This window comes from Notamacropus eugenii, chromosome 1 (genome assembly GCF_028372415.1).
Source record: "Notamacropus eugenii isolate mMacEug1 chromosome 1, mMacEug1.pri_v2, whole genome shotgun sequence".
In the NCBI taxonomy this organism is placed as follows: domain Eukaryota; kingdom Metazoa; phylum Chordata; class Mammalia; order Diprotodontia; family Macropodidae; genus Notamacropus; species Notamacropus eugenii.
Window position 1 is genome coordinate 313,617,136 of NC_092872.1, and position 24,999 is coordinate 313,642,134.

Consider the following 24,999-nt stretch of genomic DNA (forward strand, 5'->3'; position numbering starts at 1 on the left):
AGAATTTCTAATTTGGTATTTAATTGGAGATTTTAAATTTGTTCTTTTTCTAGCTTTTTTAGTTGAATGTCCAGTTCCTTGATCTCCTCTTTATTTTATTCATGTAAGCATTGGGAGATATAAAATTTCCCATAAATATTCCTTTGGCTGCATCCCATAAGTTTTGGTGTGTTGTCTCATTATTGTTATCCTCTTGGATGAAATCATTGATTGTTTCTATGATTTGCTGTTTGACTCATTCATTATTTAGGATTAGATTATTTAGTTTCCAATTAACTCTTAGTCTATCTTCCAATGGCCCTTTACTAAATGTAATTTTATTGCATTGTAATCTGAAAAGGATGTATTTAATACGTCTTTCTCAATTACATCATGAGATTTAAATGCCCTAATACATGGTCAATTTTTGTGTAGGTATCATGTAACGCAGAGAAAAAGATATATTCCTTTCTCTGCCCATTCAGTTTAGTCCAGAATTCTATATGTACCTTTTCTAAATTTTTATTCACTTCCTTAACTTCTTTCTTATTTATTTTATGTTTAGATTTATATGGTTTTGAGGGGGTAGTTGATGTGCCCTACCAATATAAGTTTGCTGAATTGGGATGCTATACCACTTGGTTCATATGTGCTTAGTACTGACATTACTTTATTGTCTATGGTACCTTTTAGCAGGATGTAGTTTCTTTATCTCTTTTAATTAGATTGTTGCTTTGTCTGAGATCAGGATTGATACCCCTCTCTTTACTTCAGCTAAAGCATAATATATTCTGCTCCAGTTTTTTACCTTTACTCCGTAAGTATCCCTGTGCTTCAAATATGTTTCATGTACTTGACATATTATAGGATTATGCTTAATACACTCTGCTGTCTGCTTTCCTTTTCTGGGAAAGTTCATTCCATTTACATTCACAGTTATGATTACTATCCATGTCTTTCTGTCCATCCTATTTTCCCCCATTTATGCTCATCTCTCTTCTTTTTCCCTTTCCCTCCTCACTAAAGTTTTCCTTTTGACCACCACCTCCTTCAATCTGCCCTTCCATCAGCCCCTCCCTTTTCTTTCCCCTTTCCCCTCCTACTATACTTAAATGATTACAATATTCCCTCTTTGAGCCAAATCTGATGACAGCAAGGTTCAAACAATGCTCATCTCCCTCCCTTTTTTCCCTCTACTATAAGAGGTCTTTGTGCCTTTTCATGTGATAAAATTTACCCTTGTCTGTCTCCTCCTTTCTGGGTACAATTCCTTTTCACCACTTAGATTTTTTTTTTCATCCTCACATCTAAGTCAACTGATACCCACACTCTCTATGTATATATCTTCTAACTGCCCTAATAAAGCTATTGTTCTCAAGAGTTATAAGTTATCATCTCCCTATGCAGGGATATAAACAGTTTCACCTTAGTAATTAATTGTTATTTTATCATCAATTAATAATGTTTTTTTCTTTCTTGTTTACTTTAATGTTTCTCTTGAATGTTGTTTTTGAAGATCAAATTTTCTGTTTAGCTCTGGCTTTTTTGTTTTTTTGATATATAATTTATTTATTTTTCAGTTATTAACATTCACTTCCACAAGAACTGGAATTCAAAATTTTCTCCCCATCTTCTTGGAAGATGAAGTCTAGGCTCTTTTTTTGATCATGGCTTTCAGGTAGTCCCATAATTTTTAAATTGTCTCTCCTGAATTTGTTTTCCAGGTCAGTTGTTTTTCCAATGAGACATTTTGCATTGTCTGCTATTTTTTCATTCCTTTGGTTTTGTTTTATAATTTCTTGATTTTTCATAAAGTCATTAGCTTCCATCTGCTCCATTCTAATCTTTAAGGAATTATTTTCTTCACTGAGCTTTTCAACCTCCTTCTCCATTTGGCTGATTCTGCTTTTTAAAGCATTTTCCTCCTCATTGGCTTTTTGGATCTCTTTCGCCATTTGGGTTGGTCTGTTTTTAAATGTTATTTTTTTCAGCATTTATTTGGGTCTCCTTTAGCAAGCTGTTGACTCACTTATCATGATTTTCTCGTATTGCTCTCATTTCTCTTCCCAATTTTTCCTCCACCTCTCTTAACTGATTTTCAAAATCCTTTTTGAGTTCTTCCATGGCCTGAAACCATTGCATTTTTTTTTTTGAAGTTTTGGATGTAGAGGCCCTGATTTTATGTCTTCCTCTGATGACATTTTGTCCTTCCTCAGTCAAAAGGATGGAAAAAGAATCTTTTCACCAGGAAAGTAACCTTCAATAGCCTTATTTTTTCCCCCTTTTTGAGCATTTTCCCAGACAATTATTTAACTTCCAAGTCCTTTTTCAAGTGGACGGTGTACTCTAGTGACCTGTAAGTTCTCAGTTCCTCCAAGGTGGCACAATCAAGGGAAAAGAGTTTACTCCTCTCCAGGGCTGTGCTCTGGTCTGAAAGCAACCAGAAGTCCTCTTTTCTGCCCAGGATGCGCGAGCAGAATTACCTCTCCACAGTCACCACCAGCTCTATCATGCCAGTGCTTCTTCTTACCCCAGGACTACCACTCAGAACTGAGACCTAGATCACCCATTTGATTCCCCCAGGGTCTTTAGGCCGAGAGCTCCCAAAGTGGACAGTTCTGCCACAGTGGCTGCTGTTGCCCTGGGGCCAGGGCTAGAGCCAGACCACACACCCCTCTCACCCAGATGAAAGAGGTTTCTCACTGACATTTGAAGTTCTCTTTGGTGTTTGTGGGTTGAGAAATCTGGGAACCGCAGCTGCTACCTGTGATTCCACACGAAGCCTGCTCCAGTCCTGTCCATACTGTTCTGCGTGGCCAAGGATGGTCTGTGCTCCACTGAGTCCAGTGCAATAGACCTTTCCTATTGGCCTTCCGGGCTGTATTGGGCTGGAAATCTCTTTCACTCTGTTGTTCTGTGGCTTCTGCTGCTCTAGAATTTGTTTGGAGTCATTTTATACAGGTATTTTATGGGCTATTGGGGGGGGGGGGGAGCTAGAGCAGGTCTGTCTTTCTACTCCTCCATCTTGACTCTGCTGCCCAGCTCTCATTTTTTTCACCAGGAATGACTGAAAGTCCCCTGTTTCATTGAAAAGTCCTTTTCCCTGAAAGATTTTGCTCAATTTTAGTAGGTAGTTGTTCCTTGATTGTAATTCAAGCTCTTTTGCCTTCTGGGAATATAATATTCCAGGCCCTATGATCCTTTAATGTAGAAACTATTAAATCCCGTGTGGTTCTGACGTGATTCTATATTATTTAAATTTTTCTTTCTTGTTACATGCAGTATTTTCTTCTTGACCTGATAATTCCAGAATTTGGCTACACCATTCCTTGGAGTTTGCATTGTGGAATCTCTTTTGGGGGATGATTAGTGAATTACTTCAATGACTATTTTACCTTCTCATCCTAGGATATCATTGAATAGGCCTGTTTTAATATGTAGCCAGGGTATGGTCCCTTTAATAAGGCCAAAGAAAAGAAAGACATCAGGCTGGGAGGAAAACAGCAACAGTTACTACTGATAATCACTCTAAAGCCAGGAGGGTCCAGAAGAGCAAGCCCTTAAGGGGCCCATTGGCTTCACAGCTTCAGAGTGCAGTAGGTTTAAGGTTTTGGGAGAAGAAAAGACAGGACAAGACAGGGAAAGGAAGGGAGGGGAAGGGAAAGGGGAAGGGAAGGAAAGGAGGCGGTAAAACCCAAATCAACTGGGCTTTTTTTTTGGCCATCCAAATTTACCTTCCTTTGGAGGGGAGAAGGAAGGGGAGGGAGAGGCAAACAGGAGAGGAAAAGCTGAGTTACCCAACTAGCTGGGTCCCCATTCAGCCAGCTGCATCTTCTCACAGGATTGTGTTCATCCTTAGCTGCTGAAGAAGACCATGCCATCAGAGAAATGATGACATGACTTGCACTTGACTTTGTTTTGAGTGAGGGAGAGCTGTGCAAGGTCACCAGCCTCACTTCTCCTCCAGAGCCACCTGAATCCAGTGACCAGATATTCATCAGGATGACTGGAGATGACCCAGGATGCACTGGAAGACCTTGGGCCCTTTAGGCAAAGGTCTTTGCATGTACTTACTTAGGGTGAGGTAACACTCATTCATTGAACAGGCCTATTTAAGAAGTAGCCAGGGCAAGACCCCTTTAATGAGGCCAAGAAAAGGAAAGACATCAGGCTGGGAGGGAAACAGCAACAGTTACTACTGATAATCACTCTAAAGCCTGGAGAGTCCAGAAGAGCCCTTAGGCAGGGGCCCACTGGCATCCCAGCTTCAGAGTGAAGCATGCTTAAGATTTTGGGAGAGAAAAAGACAGGGAAGGGAAGGGGAAAGGAGGGGAGAGGAGAGGAGGGGAGAGGAGGGGAGAGGAGGGGAGAGGAGGGGAGGGGAGGCTTCCCATAAAACCAAAGTCAACTGGGCATCTTTTGGTCATCCAAATTTACCTATTCAATGAATGGGTGTTGCCTCACCCTAAGTGAGTACCTACAAAGACCTTAGCCTAAAGGGCTCAAGGTCTCCAAGTGCATCCTGGGTCATCTCCAGTCATCCTCATGAATATCTGGTCACAGGATTCAGATGGCTCTGGAGAAGAAGTGAGGCTCGTGACCTACACAGCCTCCCCTCACTCGAAACAAAGTCACATGCAAGTCATGTCATCATTTCTCTGATGGCATGGTCTTTTTCAGCAACTAAGGACGAACACAATAATAACCTGGGATATCAGGCCAGTTTCCTTAATAATTTCTTGAAAGATGCCGTCCAGTCTTTTTTTCATCATGGATTTCAGGTAGTCCAATAATTTTTAAATTATTTCTCCTGGATATGTTTTCTTGCTCAGTTCTTTTTCCAGCGAGGTACTTTACATTTCCTCCTATTTTACTTCTTTTGATTTTGACTAATTCTTGATTTTTAATGAATTACTGTCATCAGTTAGCTTTTTTACCTCCCTTCCCATTTGGCTAATTTTATTTTTTTAAGAAATTGTTTTCTTCAGTCAATTTTTGCCCTTCCTTTTCTAAGCTTCTGACTCTTTCCTGCGTATCTCCCATTTTTTCCCCAAATTTTCTTCTACTTCTCTTCTTTGACTTTTAAAATCCTTTTTGAGTTCTTCCAAAAAAGCTTTTTGGGCTTGAGATCAATTCATATGCCCCTTTATGGTTTTAGATGTAGGTATATTAGCAATGTGTCCTCTTCTGATTAAGCGTTTGGTCTTCCCTGACTTTCTATGGTCAATGTTCATTTTTGGTTTTTGTTCATGCTTTTGTTGGGGGAAAGGAAGAGATGGAAAGCTATTTTGTGCCTTTTAAAGTTGAGCTCTCTTCCTGGAGCATATGAGGTATTGCCCCAAGCTTCTTTTGCTGGGTGCCAAGGACCTAGTCCCTGGCTTTTTGCACTGAGGTCTCAGTTACTGGTGGCTGGAGGATCTAGGGGTTTGGTAGCTTGTCTGGTGCTGAGCTGGGGCTCCAAGTGTTGGTGTGTTTGGTCTTTTTTATGCATTGTCCTGAGGCTACACTGAAGCACATGGAGTTCTGGTCGCTGGAGGATGCCTGCCTTCACTGAAGCCCATGAAGGTCTAATCCCTGGAGAATGTTTGCCAGCCCTAGGCTGCGCCAAAGAATGTAGTGGTTCTTGGAGCTGGAGTATGCAGTGGGGGGGGGGGGGGGGGGGGGGGGAGGGGGGGGCGAGGGTTAGGGACAGGAGAGGGGTAGGAGGTTCCTGCTGTTGGCATTTGCCTGATCTACCACACTGGGCTTCAGGATTTTCCACTGGTAGGCTTGCTGGGACACTTCCTTTCCTGAACTGTGCTCCCCTTTTACTCAAGTGATATGGACCATTCTTGCCAAGTCTTCTGGGCTAAAAGACTGCTCCATCACATCTTTTTGCTGGCTACACTGTTCTAGGATTTGTTCAGGGGCGCTATTTTATGATTGTATGGAAGTGAAAATGGGAGAGCAACAACAATTTATTGCTTACGCTTCCATCTTGGATCCTGGAAGCCTCAATCTATTTTCTCTAATCTTTAACCAAAATTTAGCATTTCCTTCCATTATGAATATAGGCCAAAACCCAGATTATTCTGAAGAGCCCATAAGCTTCTTCAGACTGCTGGAATCCATGGCACAGAAGAGTTAAGAATCTCTGTGCAGCTCCTCTGCCTGGTATTCAAGGACCTCTAAAATCTAGCTCCACCCTATTTATTAAACATTTATCCCTACTATTTCGCATAATGTACTTTCTGTGGCAGCCAGGTCAGTTGCCTAAAAGTCTTCCTAAACATTCTATAACCAATACTGGTTCTAAACCTTTGCTTATGCTTCCTAAAAAGAAAGAAATTCACTGACTTTATTCTATAAGAAATGGGATACATTCTATCAGAGGACAGTAGTGAGCCCACAACTTTTTGTCAATTGATTAAGGCATTGGTTTATACAGGGTCAGCAGTATAATCGCGAGAATCACTGTTAGAATACTATAATCAAACCACAGTATAGTATTTTTGACACTATAAAATGATTTCTTGTTAACCATGAAATATGGTTTCCACTAACAGTTTGCTCAAAATTTCCACTAATATCCAGAATGAAAGTAAATGCTATCAAAAAACTAGCATTACAAGTTACATATGCATTTTCCAAATCCAGGTTTATAGTGTTACCCTTGTAGTAAAAATAATGAACTCATATTCCTTTTCAATTCATTTGCCATAATGAAAATGTTGCTCTTGCCTAAAAGTCATGACTTTATCATGAAATGAAAGAAAAGGGGAGTTATAAAAATATCTCAGAGTATCCTAATTGCATTTATTTGTGCTAAATAAAACCAATTAGCTAATTAGGTTGCTTCTAGTCCAATTGGATGGAAACAAGTTATATTTAATACCAGATGGCTATGTGAAAATCTGACTATAGATTTCTTCTCTGATTGGCAAGGTTTGTGTATTTTTCCAGTTCTGACTATGCTATTAATCACTAGAATAAAAGAAGGAGGGACAAGATGGAGACACAGAAAAAGAAGATTAAAAACACCATCTGCCTAACTTATTTTCAATAATGCCACCTTTGAAGAAATAGGAGAATTCAGACATTTTTCTACAGCTTGAACTACTTAAGACATTTTATATATCTCACAAAATCCTGCTATGTAGGTTTTCCTCAAATTGAACTGAGAAGGAAACAAAAAGGAAAATTCTTTTGGAATCCTCACTGGTTTCATTAGGAAAAGATTCCATTCTTTTTTTGATATCTCTGTTCTTAGTATGCTGAGCTTCAGGTGACCATAAATCAGAATCTTGGGAATAAGTGAGGTCATCACTCCCCATTGCTCTCTCTCAGAACCTCATATATAGTTGTGAAGATGCTGAACCTGCAGGAAGTGCACAATATTGATCACAGTTTAAAAACAGCTTTCAAATCACTAGTGTATGAACTGCCCCATTGAGAGGTTGAAGAACTCAAATCTTCAGGCAGTGAGAAAAAACTACTTTCCAAGGTGCATTCATCTAATTGTTCCACTATCTCTTTACAATAATCAAAGTTTTAAAAATTATCCTTTGCAGTTAGTTTGTTTCAAGAATTGCCATGGACCAAAATAAAGAAAGAAAGAAATCACACTACCCTTCTGGTAATAAGTAATTTGGGCTAGGGCAGGTCCTTGTACAACAGACAGTCTGACTCTTGCACTTTTCCTCTCTAGTATCATCATTTCTATTATTTCCATGTCAGTGAGAAGACCTTAAATTTCTAAATTCTTAAAAAATTTAACAGTAACTTAACAAAATCCAGAATCAAATTCACTCAGAAATCAGTAAGACCAAGTATGGTAATTTTTTTTTGTATTTTTCACATATGGGTAAACAGAGAGACTGATTAGGGGTCCTGTGTCCCTAGAAACTTCTCTAGAGTCTAGTATCATGGGAAATTATCACTCATCAGTCAGTCAATATACATTTATTAAGTACCTACTATGTGCTGGGGATACAAAATGTGGCAAAAGTCATTCCCTGTCCTCAAAAAGCTTTCAGTCTTACAGGGCAGACAACAAGCAAACAAGTATAGACAAACTAACTATATGCAGGATAGATAGGAAATAATTAAAGGAGGAAAGGCACTAGATTTAAGAGAGGTTTGGAAAGGCTTCCTGTGGAAGATGAGATTTTAGATGGAACTTAAAGAAAGTCAGAGAAAGTAACTGGCAGAGATGAGAAGAGAGAGCATTCAAGACAGGGGACAGCCTGGAAAAATGTTCAGAACTGAGAGATGGGTATCTTGTGAAAGGAGGCCAGTGTCTCCAGATCAAAGAGTATGTGATTGAGAGGGATTGGAAAGGTAAGAGGACACTATATTATATAAGGCTCTGAACACCAAGATCTTGGAGGCAATAGAGAGCTAACAGAGTTTACTAAGTAGGGAGAGTGACATGGTTGCTTTAAGAAAATAACTTTGGTGGCTTAATGGAGGATTGATTCGAGTGGAGAGGAACTTAAGGCAGGTATACCCACAAAGAAGACTACTGCAATAGTTCAAGCATGAGATGATGAGGACCTTCACTAGAATGTTGACAGTGTCAGATAAGAAATAGGAGACTTATTCAAGTGATGTTGAAAAAATGAAATCAACAGACCCTGGCAGCAGAATGGATATGGGGAGCGAGAGAGTGAGAACTGGAGAAGTCACAAGGCTTAGGCTGAGAGCCTGAGAGACAGGGAGGGTGGAATTGCTCCCAACAGTAACATGAAAGGTAGAAGGGGGAAAGTTTTAGCAGAAAAGATAATGAGCTCTGTTTTGGACATGAGTTTAAATTAATTACTAGATGTTCAGTTTGAGATGACTGAAAGGCAGTAAGAGATATGACACTGAAGGTCAGTAGAGAGGTCAGGGTACAATATAGTTTTGGGAATGATCAGCAAAAAGAAGGTAATTAAATCCATGGGAGCTGATGATATCACCAAGCAAAGCAATACATAGGGAGAAGAGCAGAAGGCCTAGAACAGAATCTTGTGGCAATGAAGGCATGATGTGGGAGAGGACAGAGCAAAGAATACTGAGAATGAGTGAACAGATAGGTAGGAGGATAGCCAGAAGAGAGTGGCGTCCCCAAAACCACCAACAGAAGGAAGGAATTGAAGAAAGTCTCTTCCTATCACATTAAAGAATTCATTTTTCACCATCTTATGTTCCTTGCTGCAAGTAACTTTTAGGGGGATAAAAGGGTCTCTACTATATGCCATTTCTTCTTTTCCTTCAAGCCTAGTGTAGCTCTTTATGTGCACTGTCCCCTTGTACCAATTCCCTATGTTCTTTAGTTCTCTGGCTGAGTGTTCTCTACCCCAATTAGACAATACTCTCAATTTCCTATAGCTCTTCCTTTTCCACAAGTAGGTGGGCAAAGTTGAGGCCTGCTCTTTGTCATTACAATTTCTCAGAATTCAGTATGATTTGTTTTATTGTAACCATTCTATCCATATGGATTATTATAGTTGTGTATATTGTTTTTCCTGGTTCTGCTTCCTTAACTAAGCATCAGTTAATATCCACACTTCCATACTTTTCTTTATCATAGTAATGTTTGTGTCATTTTCAGTTTTATCAATTTTAATTATATTTTTTTATAGATTACTCCTGCCTCAAAAGTGGTCTCATAACAGATTAAAACAATTAAGCAAAAATAATAATATGATGACCTTATCTAAAAATAATATTCTCTTACCTATCTGTTTTAAAAAATTAACAGAAATCCTAATTCTCTTCCTCCCAACCAAAAAAAAAAAATAAAGATGATGGAAACAAATATACATATTCAAGTACAACAAATTCACTCAATGCCTGTAATACAAAAATATATGCCTCATTCTGTACCCTAAATATATCAAATCACAGTTTCATTCTGTACCCTAAATACATCAAAACTAGTATGTTTCATCATGCTGGAATGATCACAGTATTTGATCACAGTTGTAACTTTCAAAGTTCCTTATAGTTTGACAATATTCCATTACATTCATGTACACACAACTTGTTTAGCCATTCTCCAATGAACAGATATCTTTAAAAGTGTGGTGATTTTAACAGACTTGCTCTGAAAGATTATGGAAGAATAATTTTTCACAATTTGATTCTACATATTAACACAAAGAAATGCCAAGAGGTACCAAGGTAAGAACAGAGTGCTTTAGTAAATGGGGAAGAAGGGAGTAGTAAAGCACTTGATACTCAAAAGAAGCAAAAAATTTTGTTTTAGCTATAAAGACTTGGCTCTATATGGATTAAAATTCAGTTGAATTCGGCAACACTGATAGAATACTATCATTGAATCAAGACTATGGGAGTTATGAAGTGATGATGACACAGTTCTTGGTTATAAATAATTTATATATTCTGAAAGGATAAATGATCTTTTTTCTATATTACACATATTAAATATCAGATACGGCAGAGGATGGAATGGTGAAGGAACTTGGCACAATAGGATAAACTCCTGTTTTTTACTCCTTCATCCTTTTTGTTTGTAATAATGAGAGTACTGAACCTGAAGTCACTCAGGTTCAAATTCCAGTTCCTTTACTTATTAGCTATGTGGACCTGGGGAAAAAAGAAAAAAATAACATCTGCATTTTGGGTTTTTTTCCATACAAGTGGACCAATAATACCAACATGAAATAATTTACAAGACTGATATAAAGAAGGTCCTTTGTAAACCTTGAAGAACCATGTAACTGCAAATATTATTATTAATAATGGTAATGAACAAAGACGAACAGCAGTGGAAAGATGAGAAGCAGCCAATCTTTATTCCATCAATGAAGAATATAATAATTATTACTATGAATTTCTGTGTCATATGATATTTGTCTTACCCATGAAGATGGGAAGAAATAGTATATTAGGTCCATATATACATTCATTTTGTCAGTCATAAATATTTGATTGCTTGAACTAAGTCTTTATTTTTTTATAGACCTTATACCTTATCTCAAAGGGGAAAACTGCTTAAATTTTTACTTTGCATGAATTACAATCTTAAATTTTTAAGTACTTGCCTCTCACTCAATATTTTAAAGCAATATCAAGCTTTCAACAAGGTACCTACTGATCTATTTTTTATGTCTTTTGGATACTATTCATTAAATAGGGAAAGATTAACAATGATAAGCTATTAATAATCATAGTAATTTTCACCATTAAATTCACAAAAACCCAAGTCCAACTGACATCCATCAATTAACTATCTTTTATTAAGCAATTGCTTGCTCCAGACACTGTATTAAGATTCTCTGCAAGCTTATCAAACATGGTTCCTGTACTCTAAAAGTAGAAAAGAGAAAGCAGCCACAAGCACTAGTGCTCCTCTCAACACTCGAAATGGAACCAGGTCCCCTGATCTCCTGTAGCAGCAAGGGTTAGTGCTCCTCTCCCCTGTAACTATGAATAGGACCCCTGCTCCCTTGTGACTGATCACAAGTTCTCCCCTCCCTCAAACTATGACCCAGAACTACATATGGAAAAGAGATGCCAATTAGTGCCAGCTGCACCTAGTGCCAGCAAAGGATCCCCTGTAATCTCTTTCTGACCAGTTGTCAGACTCCTTTCCGTACTGGACTGAGACTTCTTGAAGGTGCTGCTGCTGCTGCTACTGCCACTGCCTATCCCAAGGTCACAGACCTCTCCTGCTGACCTTCTAAGCTACCTTAGGCTGGAAAAATGTGTCACCTTGATCTTTTGTTGGCTCTACCACTTAAAATTTGATTTTGGGAGTTATTTTAATGTTGTATGGAACAGAATGCTGCAAGAGTTCAGCTGGGTTGCTGCCTGTACTTTTGTCATCTTCTATTGCTGACTTATTTCACAAAAATTCCCAATATTCACTCTGTATTTTAGACTTTTTACTCACTGTCCTTTTGGATCATTTTGTAGTATTTCAGTGTTGACCACTCCTTCCTATCTATACTCTTTTCTCTCTCGGATTCTGCAACAATGCTATTCATGCTATTCCTATCAGACAAGTCCTACTCAAGCTTCATTAAGGATCAACATTTTTCTTCTGAAGTACAAACATAATGGGAGTTTTCCTCTCACAATTCAGACTACCAGACTTGTAGCCACTTGACAAATAGTAAAGAAATTGCTGATGGATAATTATATAATTTTTTAATATTCACTGATGATATGCCAAATACTAGCACTCTGGATTTACTAAGATCCTAGATTGGATAAAACTTTAATACTAGCAAACCAAGATGAAATCCTACATTGTTAAAAAAAAAAAAAGTTTCAGTAGAAAAAATACTAGGAGAAAAATGTGGGAGAAGGATGAAGAAAAAAAGGAATTCAATTTGAAAGATAATTATAAAATTTAAGTCTTGAAAATAGCTTATTTAGAAACAAGTATACCATTAATCAAGTATGCAGCTTTTCAAGATGCTGCATCAGAATACTACAAACACTAAACATTTTGGAAAATACTTTTATTCTATACTGCCTGGCACTTTCAAGAAATTCAGTTCACCATAGCAACTTGTCTTAATACAACAAATAAGTGCAGGCTATATCTGACTATGATTGCTTTCCAGTTAGCAATCCTTCCTTTTCCTTTTACTTAATGCTATGATCCAAGACACCAAAACATTATTCATTAAGAAGAAAAGAGTACAAGTGGTAAGAAGGTTATGTTTCAGTACCACCAAAACAATCAGGGAATCTCCATAATAAGCAGCAAAGTTCCTGGAGGAGGAAGAAGAGGGAGGGCACATTTTCAATGGCATGTCTCAGAGATTTATATTTAGACACTACTGTCTTCTGTAGTACTATTGATTTTTGTTTCTAAATGCTGAGTGCTACATTCAAATACCAATATCAATCAATAATGCAGAAAATATTGGGTTAATTTATTTTCGGCAAATTTCTAAATAGAACCTTTCCCTCTATTATATTTACAAGTATTATGATTCCAAGTAGGTCACCAGTACTTAAAAAAGATTATATTCTTTTGTCAAAAGCAGTCCTTTACAATCATTTCCTATAGTAGTCACAGTAGTAATGCAAGACTACAAAGAGAATCCAAACAGAAAGAGGGAAACTTAGGAGAAAAAAAAGACAATCACAAAGTTACTATGGAACACTCTGTTTTGAATTTTTAAGGTGATACACACAATTGATTTTTTTTTTCCTCATCAACAAAGTATTTCATTCTTTCCACAAATGCAAACAAAAGTCTCTAAAGATTACTTCACAATATACTGAAAGATGCAGTGATGTTTTGACAATCCTTGATTTAGCCTACTCCCAACCTGGATTCGACAGCTAACAGAATAAGCTAATAGAATAAGCTTAAATCACTATCATCATACATCCTATTGCCCCCTGGGGGCCAACCGTCTGGCTAGCAGAAGCAGAGACAGCAGGGCACCCTAAATTAAGACAGTTGACCTCACTGAAGCAATGGAGTTAAAAGAACATACAGCTCCCTAAAGAGGGACTTCTTTGAAACTCGATGTACCAAGAATAGCTTCCAGGGATTCCCAAAAGAAAGCAAGTCTACCTGTAGTTTCTGGCAGGCTGCCCTGATCACCTGATTTACTTTAGGCTTATCTGAACCCCAAATTCACATATCAGGAAGCTACAGGTACTGGATCAAACCTTTTCTTTCTTAAAGGAGCAGCTGTTCCTGGTTCAGTGTGTAAACCTTAGTTAATATCAGGATGCATGTATTAGCATTTCCAAAAGCCAAAGTTGTGGCTTTCTTGTTAAGGTGTTCCCACTATGTTACCATATCAGTCAGTCTAGATCTGGTAATCCATGTACCACTCACAGGCCACCAGCATCATGTTTGACTCATGGTTCTCAAAGGTTCTCTCCTCACAACTGCTCTTTTCAAAGTGAAGGGCAGGACTGAACCACCAGGTAAAGAATAATGTCCAAAGGACATAAGGGACAAAAGCCAGGAATTATACAGTAGAAACTGAAATGCATTATCTGTGGAGGAACTATACAAAGCAAGTGTTATAAAATGGCCAGGCAAAGAGAAATTCCTGGGGGACTCAAGCAAAGTTTCATGGAGGAGCTCACCCCTGGACTTAGCTCTGAAAGAAGTGAAGGATCCCAATAGGGGAAGCTGAAAAGGGGGCAGAGGTGCAGAGTCTTTCCCTGTTTCTAAAAATCACTAAACTGATATAACACTTGTGCCAGGAAAGAGAAACCTGCTTAATGATCTCCTAAGATTGCCTCACACCCAATTCAGTAAACTAACACAGCTATAATAGGAGTGAGCCATTCAATGACAATATGATCACATGAGCAATTATAGGTTATAAGAAATTTTAAAATAGTTGTTGCTCAGAAAACAGGATCTTCCTTTTCATGGTACTTGAAAAAAATACATTATTCTTTTATAGTACTGGTCACTCTGAATGACTATATTTATTGGTATTTGTCCCTAAATAAAACTAATCTCAATTATGTCATCAATAATGAATCTTGAAGATCCTGACTGGTGATGGTATTTTTCCCCCAACTCAAGTGAACAAATACAAAAATAGAAGGATTCTGTTCAATAATCTGTTTTAAGAAGCAGACTATGGCCAAGGTAAAAAATGTTAATTTAAGAATAGTGGCTTAAAAAAATTCAGTGTCTGTAAATTGCTTTTTCTATATCTACAAATGTAGAGATTCTTACTTAGATTTTTCTTGTATTAGAGAGATGAGTACATTTCACTAATTCTGTTGGTACCTTAAGGATCTGCTGGTAGTGTGGCCAAAGAATATGCTATTAAGTTAAAAAGAAAAGTATAAAACTCATTCAAAATAATACAACTCATTATTACCTTAATATTTCACTGAAATTTCTCACAGCTTCTCAATTATTTAAGTTCACTGTGAGTATACATTTACACACACACCTCTTGTACCGAAGTATGTGCTTTACAAATAACTGAACAGTGTAACAATTTATTTTGATTAAATAGGTTTTCAAAAAATTGCTTCTTTCTCATATTCCCAAAAAATGCCTTAAAATGCACTTAGACAGACAGACAGACACACACACACACACAGACACACTTAAGTGAATAAATATATTCCCGGTCTAAGTAATTATTAAGGATAAGGAGCTGGGGGGCGAGCACCAGTCTCAATAAGGTAGAGCAGGGGTTCAGCACCTTTTTGGGGGTCCACAACCTTTTTTGGGGTCATGAAACCTTTTGGCAGTTTCAGGAAACCTATGGACCCATCTTAGAATAAGGTTTTAAGCATGAATCTAAGTAAGTCACTGAACTTCTCAGTGCTTTAGGCAACAAGAGTATAAAATAGTTAGAAAACTGTACCCTGATCTTCCAGTTGCCCTGTCTCCCAAATAGAGTGAATTTTCCTTAGCCTAGAGTTCCCTGTAACAATGAAAGCTCAAATCCTATTCCTACCCCTAAAATACGAAATTTTTTAAAGAAATCTAAGGATGATAACACACCATAACTCATTTTCTTTTCCGGGGTTTACTTAGCTTTGAGACTTTTAAGGATTTCTTCCCCTGAGAACATGTAGAAAACATCTTGCCAGTCCCTCCCACTCCACCCCAGTTAAAGGTGAATCTGTCAAAAATTCATTCAGCTGGGAAGAGGAAGAAAATATTAAAGTGACATGTGTGATAAATAAGTAAGAATGGAATTAATCCATTTAAAGTAAAATTATAAATAGCAAAATGTATACAACAAAATGGAAAACAGTCCTTTACCTAATGATACTTCATAAAGCACATAAAACATGTTCAAAAGGAATATAAACAAGTTCGGTTTCATTTTCCAAATATAGTACATTGCTAATAATTCTACTTTCTGGTAATGGAGAGCCATTAATTTTGTTCTTTGAAAGTTACATTTTTAGTGAAATCAAGCATCCCTTCTCCAATTTTCTCCAAGTCTCTAGACTCTTAAATTCTTTACTTACTATATTTATTTGTATATAAGGCTGCCAATAAAGAAAAGCCTCCATTAACCTAAATTAGCATGAATTATACATATTCTAAATATGACATAACTGTAGTTTTAAGAAATAAGCAATGAAATCCCAATACTCACAGAGAAGGATCTTGGACCAGGTCTTTGAGGTTTATTCCACTTCGGTCTTCTGCAAGATTCCTAAAGCAGCTGTCGCTCACTAAAAAGAGAAAACAGATTGGGGGAAGACAAAAAATTAACAAATTTAAACAAAATTCACAGTGATTGCTAATTTGAACTTAAAAAAGTCAATGATGTTCTTTCATTATTTTTCTGTTTTAGAAATTACAGCGAAGCTCTGCCTAATTATTGGAAGGCTAAGGATAATACAGTCAAACCAACTATTCTGGATAAGAAAGTAAGAATTAGTTCTCAGTTTAGCAGGAAGTTTCTATTCCCAGTCCTTTCTTCTAAATCTATCACTACATGATGTCATCAAATGTATGGATGTAATATTGTCACTATAGTAATTTTTGTAATGAACAGTCAAATTGAGAAACTAGAAATGCTAACAATTGCTCTAATTTAAAGACTTCACTTTTACTAAAGAGTAGGTGATTTATTTAAATGGCAGGTACAAATGGTCCATGATAAATAGAGTATGATCATAAGATCACCTTGCAAGAATTCCAGTACAAAAATCACTCATGAGAAGATGTCCTTCAGCTTCAACCCATATAAGAGTATGGTAGAAAAGAACATTAGACTATGACTCAAAAGTCCTGACTTTGTAACTAACTTTAGGCATACTGCATAACATTCCTGTACTTTCTGTTTTTCAACAAAGGAAAGGAGGGAGGGGAACAAGCATTTATTATATATATCTACTATGTGCCAGTCATAGTCCTAAAATCTTTACAATTATTATCTCATTTGATTCTTACAAGAATCCTGAAAGGTAGCTGCTATTATTATCCCCAAATTACAGTTCAGAAATGTAACTTACCTAGAGTCACATAACTAGGAAGTACCTGTGGTCAAATCTGAACTAAACTCTTCCTGACATAAGGTCCAGTACTCCATCCATTGTGCCATCTAACTACCTGAATCAGTTTTTATAAATATTAAGGTCTCTTCCACCTCTTATCATATGATTCCTTCATTTAAAAAAAAATCAAATTAAGGATTCATTTTAAATTTAAACAATAAAAATATTATTTTAGTATTTTCATTTTGAATTACTTTGGACCAACTGAAGCTTGGAGATTTAATTTTATTTCCTATAAGGCTCTGAAGAAAGGTTTGGGAGAGAAGAGGTATTAGACTGACTACCAAACTGAAGGTCTACAGAGCTGTTGTGCTGACCTCATTGTAATATGCTTGTGAAACATGGACAGTCTACCAGCACCATGCCAGGAAACTGAAATCGCTTCCATTTGAACTGTCTTAGGAAGATTCTGAGGATCACCTGGCAGGATAAGGTATAAGACATGGAAGTCCTTACTCCAGCTGAACTGTCAAGCATTCAAACTATGCTTCAGAGAGCACAACTCTGATGAACTGACCACCTTGTTCGAATGCAAAATGTACATTTCCCAAAAAGATGATTTTATGGAGAACTTGCATGGGGCAGGCGATCATATGGTGGCCAGAAGAAACGATACAAGGACACTCTCAAAGTCTCTCTCAAGAACTTTGGATTTGACTGTGCAACATGGGAGACACTGGCACAGGACCACTCAGCATGGCATGCCCACATAAGAAAAGGTGCTGTGCTCTTTGAGCAAAGCAGAATTGAGACAGCACAAAGTAAACACAGGATGCACAAATTTGGGATATCCACCACAAATATTCAAACAGACTATCTGTGCCCAACCTGTGGTAGAGCATTTCGAGCTCGTATTGGTCTCATCAGCCAGTCGGACATACTGAAATTTCACTTGACAATGGTGATGTCATTTTGGTTCTCTTCAAAGACAAAGGACAAACAACCAACCATGTACTGTATAAAACATTTAAAAAACCTAACAAATATAGATATAACAAGTGATAAAAGCACATTGATACTAATCCAATTAACCATGCTTTAAAAAGAATCACAACTAAAACAGTCAAATTTGGAAGACTACCACATAATGAAGATAACTTGCTTTATATACAAAATCTCATTTAATCCTCACAATAACTTTATAAAGGAGGTTGTTGTGGTATTTTTCAGTCATGTTCAACTCTTTGTGACCTCATTTGGGGTTTTCTTAGCAAAGATATTGGAGTGGTCTGCCATTTCCTTCTCTAGCTCATTTTATAGATGAAGAACTGATAGGCAAAGAGGGTTAAGTGACTTGCCTAGGGTCACAGCTAGTAAGTGTCTAAGTCCTGATTTGAACTCAGGAAGATGAGTTCTTCTAGATTCCAAGTCCACTGTTCTATTCATCACACCACCTAGCTGCCCATGAAGTAGGAAGTGCAGCTATTATTAAATTTATAGTACAAATAAAGAACATTTAAAGAGGTCAACTGACTCACCAACTGTGATATAACAAGTAACACAGGCATGACTGAAACACAGATTCTAATGACTCCAATTCAATGTTAATGCTACCATACCATACTATTTATATGTGTGTTCTTTTTTAAAATTCCTTTTTACAATTATTTAATTTTTATTTTTCAACATTGACTTCCACAAGATTTTGAGTTCCAAATTTTCTCCCCATCTTTCCCCTTCCCACATAACAAGATGGTGTGCATTCTGATTGCCTCTTTCCCAATCTACCCTCCCTTCTATGACCCCCCACCTCTTCTCTTATCCCCTTACTCTTCTATTTTCCTGTAGGACAAGATAGATTTCTATACGCCATTGCCTGTATATCTTATTTTCCAGCTGCATGTAAAAACAATTAACATTCATTTTGAAAACTCTGAGTTCCAAACTGTTTCCTTTACTCCCTCCCCACCCACCCTCACTGTGAAAGGAAGCAATTCGATACAGGTTTTACATATGTAGTCATGAAAAACACTTCCATAATAGTCATGTTCTGAAAGACTGATTATATTTCCCTCCATCCTCTCCAACCCTCCATTTTTATTCCATTCTCTCTTTTGACCATCTCTCCTCTAAATTGTTTGCTTCTGATTGTCCCCTCCCCCAATCTGCCCTCTCTTTTTTCATCCTCCCCCTCTACTTTCCTGTAGGGTAAGATAGATTTCCATACCCAATCAAGTGTGCTTTTTATTCCCTCCTTAACCTAAATCCAATGAGGGTGAAGTTCACTCATTCCCTCTCACCTCCCCACTCTTCCCCTCCACCGTAAAAGCATTTTCTTGCCTCTTTTATTTGAGACAGTTTACTCCATTCTACCTCTCCCTTTCTCCTTCTCCCAGTACATTCCTCTATCACCCCTTAATTTTTTTAGATACCATCCCTTCATATTCAATTCACCTTGTGCCCTATCTATCTATCTATCTATCTATCTATCTATCTATCTATCTATCTATCTATGTATATTTCCTCCAATTACCCTAATACTAACAAAAGTCTCATATGTTACAAATATCATCTTTCCATGTAGGAATGTAAATAGTTCAACTTTAATAAGTCTCTTATGATTTCTCTTTCCTGTTTACCTTTGCATGTTTCTCTTGAGTCTTGTATTTGAATGTCAAATTTTCTATTCAGCTCTGATATTTTCATTAAGAATGCTTTAAAATTCCCTATTTTATTGAATGTCCATTTTTCCCCCTGAATGACTATACTCAGTTTTGATGGGTAGGTGGTTCTTGGCTTTAGTCCTAGATCCTTTGATCTCTGGAATATCATATTCCAATCTCTCTGATCTTTTAATGCAGAAGCTGCTAAATCCTGTGTTATCCTGACTGTAGCTCCACAATACTTGAATTATTTCTTTTTGGCTGCTTGTAGTATTTTCTCCTTGACCTAGGAATTCTGGAACTTGGCCATTATATTCCTAGAAGTTTTTCTTTTGAGATCTCTTTCATGAGATGAATGGTAGATTCTTTCAATTTCTATTTTACCATCTGGTGCTAGAACATCAGGGCAGTTTTCCTTGATAATTTCTTGAAAGATGATATTCAGGTTCTTTTTTTTTTCATCATGGCTTTCAGGTAGTCTAATAAATTTTAAATTCTCTCTCCTGGATCTTTTTTCCATGTCAGTTGTTTTACCAATGAGTTATTTCACATTGTCTTCTATTTTCTAATTTTTTCATTTTTGTTTTATTGCTTCTTGAATTCTCATAAACTCATTAGCTTCCATCTGCTCCATTCCAATTTTTAAGGAATTATTTTCTTCAGTGAGCTTTTGGACCTCTTCTTCCTTTTGGTCAATTCTGCTTTTAAAGGCATTCTTCTCCTCACTGGCTTCTTGAAGCTCTGTTATTTACAGTGTTATTTTCTTCAGCATTTTTTTGTGTCTCCATAAAGCTGCTGACTCTTCTCTGATGATTTTCTTCTATCACTCTCATTTCTCTTCCCAATTTTTCCTCTACTTATCTTACTTGATTTTCAAAATCCTTTTTGAGCTCTTTCATGGCCTGAAACCAATTTATATTTTTCTTGGAGGATTTGGATATAGGAACTTTGACTTCGTTTTCCTCTTCTGGTTGTATGTTTTGATCTTCTTTTTTCCACTGTTCTGTTTATTTTTCCAGACAATTACTTGCCTTTTAAATTCTTTGTTAAGGTAGGACTCTGCTTCCACTACATAGGGCAAACCATTCCAAGCTTCAGGGGTTTTTTGCATCTGTTTTCAGAGATACTTCAAGGGGCCTGTACATTTTCAGTTCTTCCAAGGTGGTATGATCAAAGGAGAGGTGTTTACTCCTCTCCTGGCCTGTGCTCTGATCTGTAAGTCACCACTAGCACTCTTTTCTGCCTAGGAATTGTGAGGATTCCCTCTCTATTGCTGCCACAAGCTCCACTACACAGTGCTCCTTTTTGCCCTAGGACAGCCACCCAGGACTGCAACCCAGCTCTAAGCACAGACAAAGCAAAAGAATTTTCCCTCCGGTGCCAACAGAAAGATCTCTCCAATCCCCCTCTGATCAGCGCTCAATCTCCCCACTGTCTGTGTGCTGAGAGCTTTGCTACCAGGCGCTGCTGCCAGGGGCTGGGGCCACACTGCCCTCCTCTCTCACTCAGGTCTGCCACCTTTCTAACTGACCTTCTAATTTGTTTTTGGCATTTGTGGGTTGAAAAGTCTGAAAACCAACATAGCTGCCAGTGATTCAGTTCTGTGAGGCCTGCTCTGGGTTTGTTGGGGCCAGGTCTATGCTGGCATGTTTTGTGCTGAACTATGCTTCTCTCTCAAAATGATGCAACAAACTTTTCCTGTTGACCTTCCAGATTGTCTTGGGTGGAACATTTGTTTCACACTGTCATTTTGTGGGTTCTGCTGCTCTGGAACTGGTTTAGAGTCATTTTTTACAGGCATTCGCAGGGATTTGCAGGAGAGCTCAAGCAAGTTCCTGCTGTTACTCTGCCACCTTGGCTTCACCCACTGTTCTTTACAATACCATATACTTATTCAAAATTAAATCTCTTTATTTTTGGTGCACATCTTAGATTCTAACTCCTAGTAAAACTTTAAAGTTAATGAAATTTATAATAACATAATAAGCATTTCTTTGTTGAGATTTAAAAAAAATAAATAAGACAGACATATCTTAGAAGGATAACAGGCATGTTAAGTTTCATATATTAAACCAAAACCACTATATTTGCAATCCATCAATTGCTCCTGCTTTGCATTTGGCATTGCAGGAATAAAAAACAGCAAGAGGATTCTGGGAATATGTTAGAGTAAGTCAGAAAATCCCAAGGTCTCCAGATTTCCTCTGTAAATAACACAAAAATAGCACCTCAGGGCAAGTGTAGAGCAGTAAAGATAAACAAGAATTGGGGCAGAACTTCTGTTGTCCTGGAACAACAGAAGATTAGAAGAAAAATCCCAGGATCAAGGTTTCTGTGACATATAAACACCTCCAAAATAGTTCCCCTGCAACAGCAAGTGGGTTAACCCTGAGATTAGCTGGGTTGGGAGGCAGCCTTGCTGCACCCACAGTAATTGTCATCTCCCAAACAGTTTGAGGAGTCTGGTGTCTGAACATGGGAAGACTGAGGGAACCTCTGTTTATAAGGGATGCCAGGCTCAATTGTGCTGCAAGAAGCAACCCAGAGCAAAAAGGAACCAGTACACACCCTGTGAGTGCAGAAGCAGTGAGGCAGAGATGCCACTGGTTATGCACACTTAGCGAAGGGCTTAGAGCTTGGTTTCAGCTCCAGGTCAGAGAGGAGAACTGAAGGAGGATCTGAAGACAGTTGCACCATCCTCCATACCCCATGACTAGAAGTGATTACAATAATAAGCTGCAACAAATACTTTAAAAAAAAGAGCAGGCAAAGGAGAAAGAACCCAACCATAGAAAGTTACTGTGGGAATAGAGATGACTGGGATTCGTCTTCAGAGGAGGATACTGGCACAAAAACAAAAACAAAAAAAAACCTTTCCTACCCCAAAGAGCAATTCAAATGTTCACCTGCCCAAGAAGATTTCATAGAAGACTTTAAGAAAGACTTTAAAAATCAAATGAGAGAGAAAGAGGAAAAATTTTAAGAAAAATAAGAACAATCCAAGAAAAATAAGATCATGAAAAAATAGGCAACCAATTGGAAAAGGAGATCCAGAACCTTAAAGGAAGAAAACAACTCCTTGAAAATTAGAATTGTACAAGGAAAAGCCAGAAAAGATAAGAGATCAATAAAACAAAATATAAAGAAAGAAAAAAAAAAGACTATGAAGCATTTCATAAGAAAAGTAACTGATCTGGAGAATAGATCATGAAGAGAAAGTATAAAAATAGTTGAACTACGTAAAAACTATGATAAAAAAAGAATTTTTATACAATAAGACAAGAAATAATTTTTAAAAATTGTCCTGAAGCATTAGAACAAGAGGGAAAAGTAGAAAGAGAAAAAAAAAAAGATAAAGTAGAAAGAAAAAAAGAGAAAAAAAATTTCTTTCACCATCTGAAAGAAATCCTATAAGGAAATCCTACAGGACTATCATAGTCAAATTTTGAAGCCTCCAACTCATGGAGAAAATATTATGAGAAACAAGAAAAAAAAAATTCAAATATGGAGAAGCCAGAATCGGAATCACACAAGACCTAGCAGCAGTGACATTAAAAGACTACAGGTCTTGAAACACTATATATTGAAGAGCAAAAGAACTGGGGCTATGGCTGAAACTATCATACCCAGCAAAGTTAAGTATAATCCTGAATGAAAAAAAGACATTCAATGAATTGTCAGACTTTCAGGATTTTTTGCTAAATCTGTCAAACATGAGAGCTTAAGAAAAAATTTGACATAGAGACGAGAAATGTAAGGTACAAATCAAAGACTAATAAATGACAAAGGACTCAATAAGAACAGACAGTTTACTTGTTGTATGAGGAAATGTAAAACATATATCTAAGACTGTTATTAGTAATTGGGTAGTGTGAAAAAAAGGTTGACTATGAGGTGCTTCTAAAGAGTAAAGTCATTTAGGAAAAGGCAAAAAGAGCAATTATCTTATACAAATGAGATGTGAGAAGAACTAACACAGAGGGAATTAGATGGGCAAGGAAGGCTGGTAGTTCTGGAATCCTAATCTAATCAGGAATGAGTTAAAAGGGAACCAAACATTTATATCTAGAATGGTATAAGTTTTCTAAATGCACAAATAAATAAAAGATTAAATGGATGGAGAGGATAAAGGAGGGATTTTTACAGGGAACCTTACTCACATTAGATCTGGATTAAATGCATATATATATATATATATATATATATATATATAATATATAGATTAAATATATACACTTAGAAAGGAATAAAACTTATCTAAATTTATAAAGAAATAAGAGGGTGAGGGAATAGGATAAGAGAAGGTATAGAAAGGTGACTAAATGAACGGGAATAGGAGAAAGAAGAAATAACATATATTTGGAAAGCTATAAAAGTCTTCTAAATTCAGAGAGAAACAAGAAAGTAAAGGGAAAGGGTAGAGGCGAGAGGATAAGGGAGGGATCTTTGGAGGAGGGATAGGCTAAGTAATAGGAGGGCAAGACAGCAGGTAGAAGTAAAGTAAAGGTGTCAGGAGGGATAAAAAATAAGAGACACACACTCACACATAAAAATAAGGACAGTAATTGTGATCTCAGATAAGGTTAAAGCTAAAATGGATTTAATCAAAAGAGAAAAACAAGGAAACTACACTATATTTTAGTCGTATTAATTAATATTGCTTTAGACTATATAAAATAACCAGATGGCATAAGGTTGGAATATTGCTATGGTATAAGAAACGATGAGGTGGTGGACTTAGAAAAATATGTAAAGACTTGAACTTATGAAGGAAGACCTTATCCACCCTCAGAGAAACAGGACAAACAAGCATACTATGCTATGGTGTTACACAGATGGATATGAATGTTTATGTGTACATAAGTATATGTAGGTATGTATGTTTGTGTATGTGTGTGTGTGTGTGTGTGTGTGTGGTTGATTGCTGTCCTTTGTTTTCAAAGAGGACCAAAATGACATCACTAAATTAGAGTCAAATTACTATGCATCTCACTATGGCTGATCATACGGATAAGAGCTCAGAATGGGTGGGCACAAATAATCCATGTGAATGTATGGGGTAGATTCTCTAAATTTGTACATCATACATTTCTTTTGAGGTACTTCAATTCTGCTTTGCTCACAGAGTACAGCACCTTATCTGATGAAGGGTGGTCCAGTGCCAGTATCTCCCATGTCACACAATTACAAAGTTCTTAAGAGAGACCTTGAGAGTGTCCTTTTATCACTCCTTCTTTTGTTTGCAGACACACACACACACACACGCACGCACACACACACGCACACACACACATTCTGATTGATAGTAGCCTTCTTGGGCGACACAGGGTAGGAAGGGGAGAAAAGAACAAAGTAAAAAATGCAGAGCAGAGAACAAAAGAAAACTTAAAAGGAGGCAATGAAAAGATGGACAGCTCTAAACACAATACATTGTATTTATTATACAGGCTTTCTT

The 24,999-nt window shown here is 37.2% G+C and overlaps 1 protein-coding gene across 9 annotated transcripts in view; it reads right to left on the reverse strand.

Annotated features, from left to right (window-relative positions):
- Window positions 1–24,999, reverse strand: part of GPHN (gephyrin) — a 749,523-nt gene that overhangs the window by 529,399 nt on the left and 195,125 nt on the right. For all 9 annotated transcript variants that reach the window (XM_072629565.1, XM_072629558.1, XM_072629556.1 and 6 more), the window contains one exon: window positions 16,035–16,113. In XM_072629565.1, the coding sequence (XP_072485666.1) occupies window positions 16,035–16,113 (79 nt within the window). The remainder of the gene's footprint in view (window positions 1–16,034; window positions 16,114–24,999) is intronic.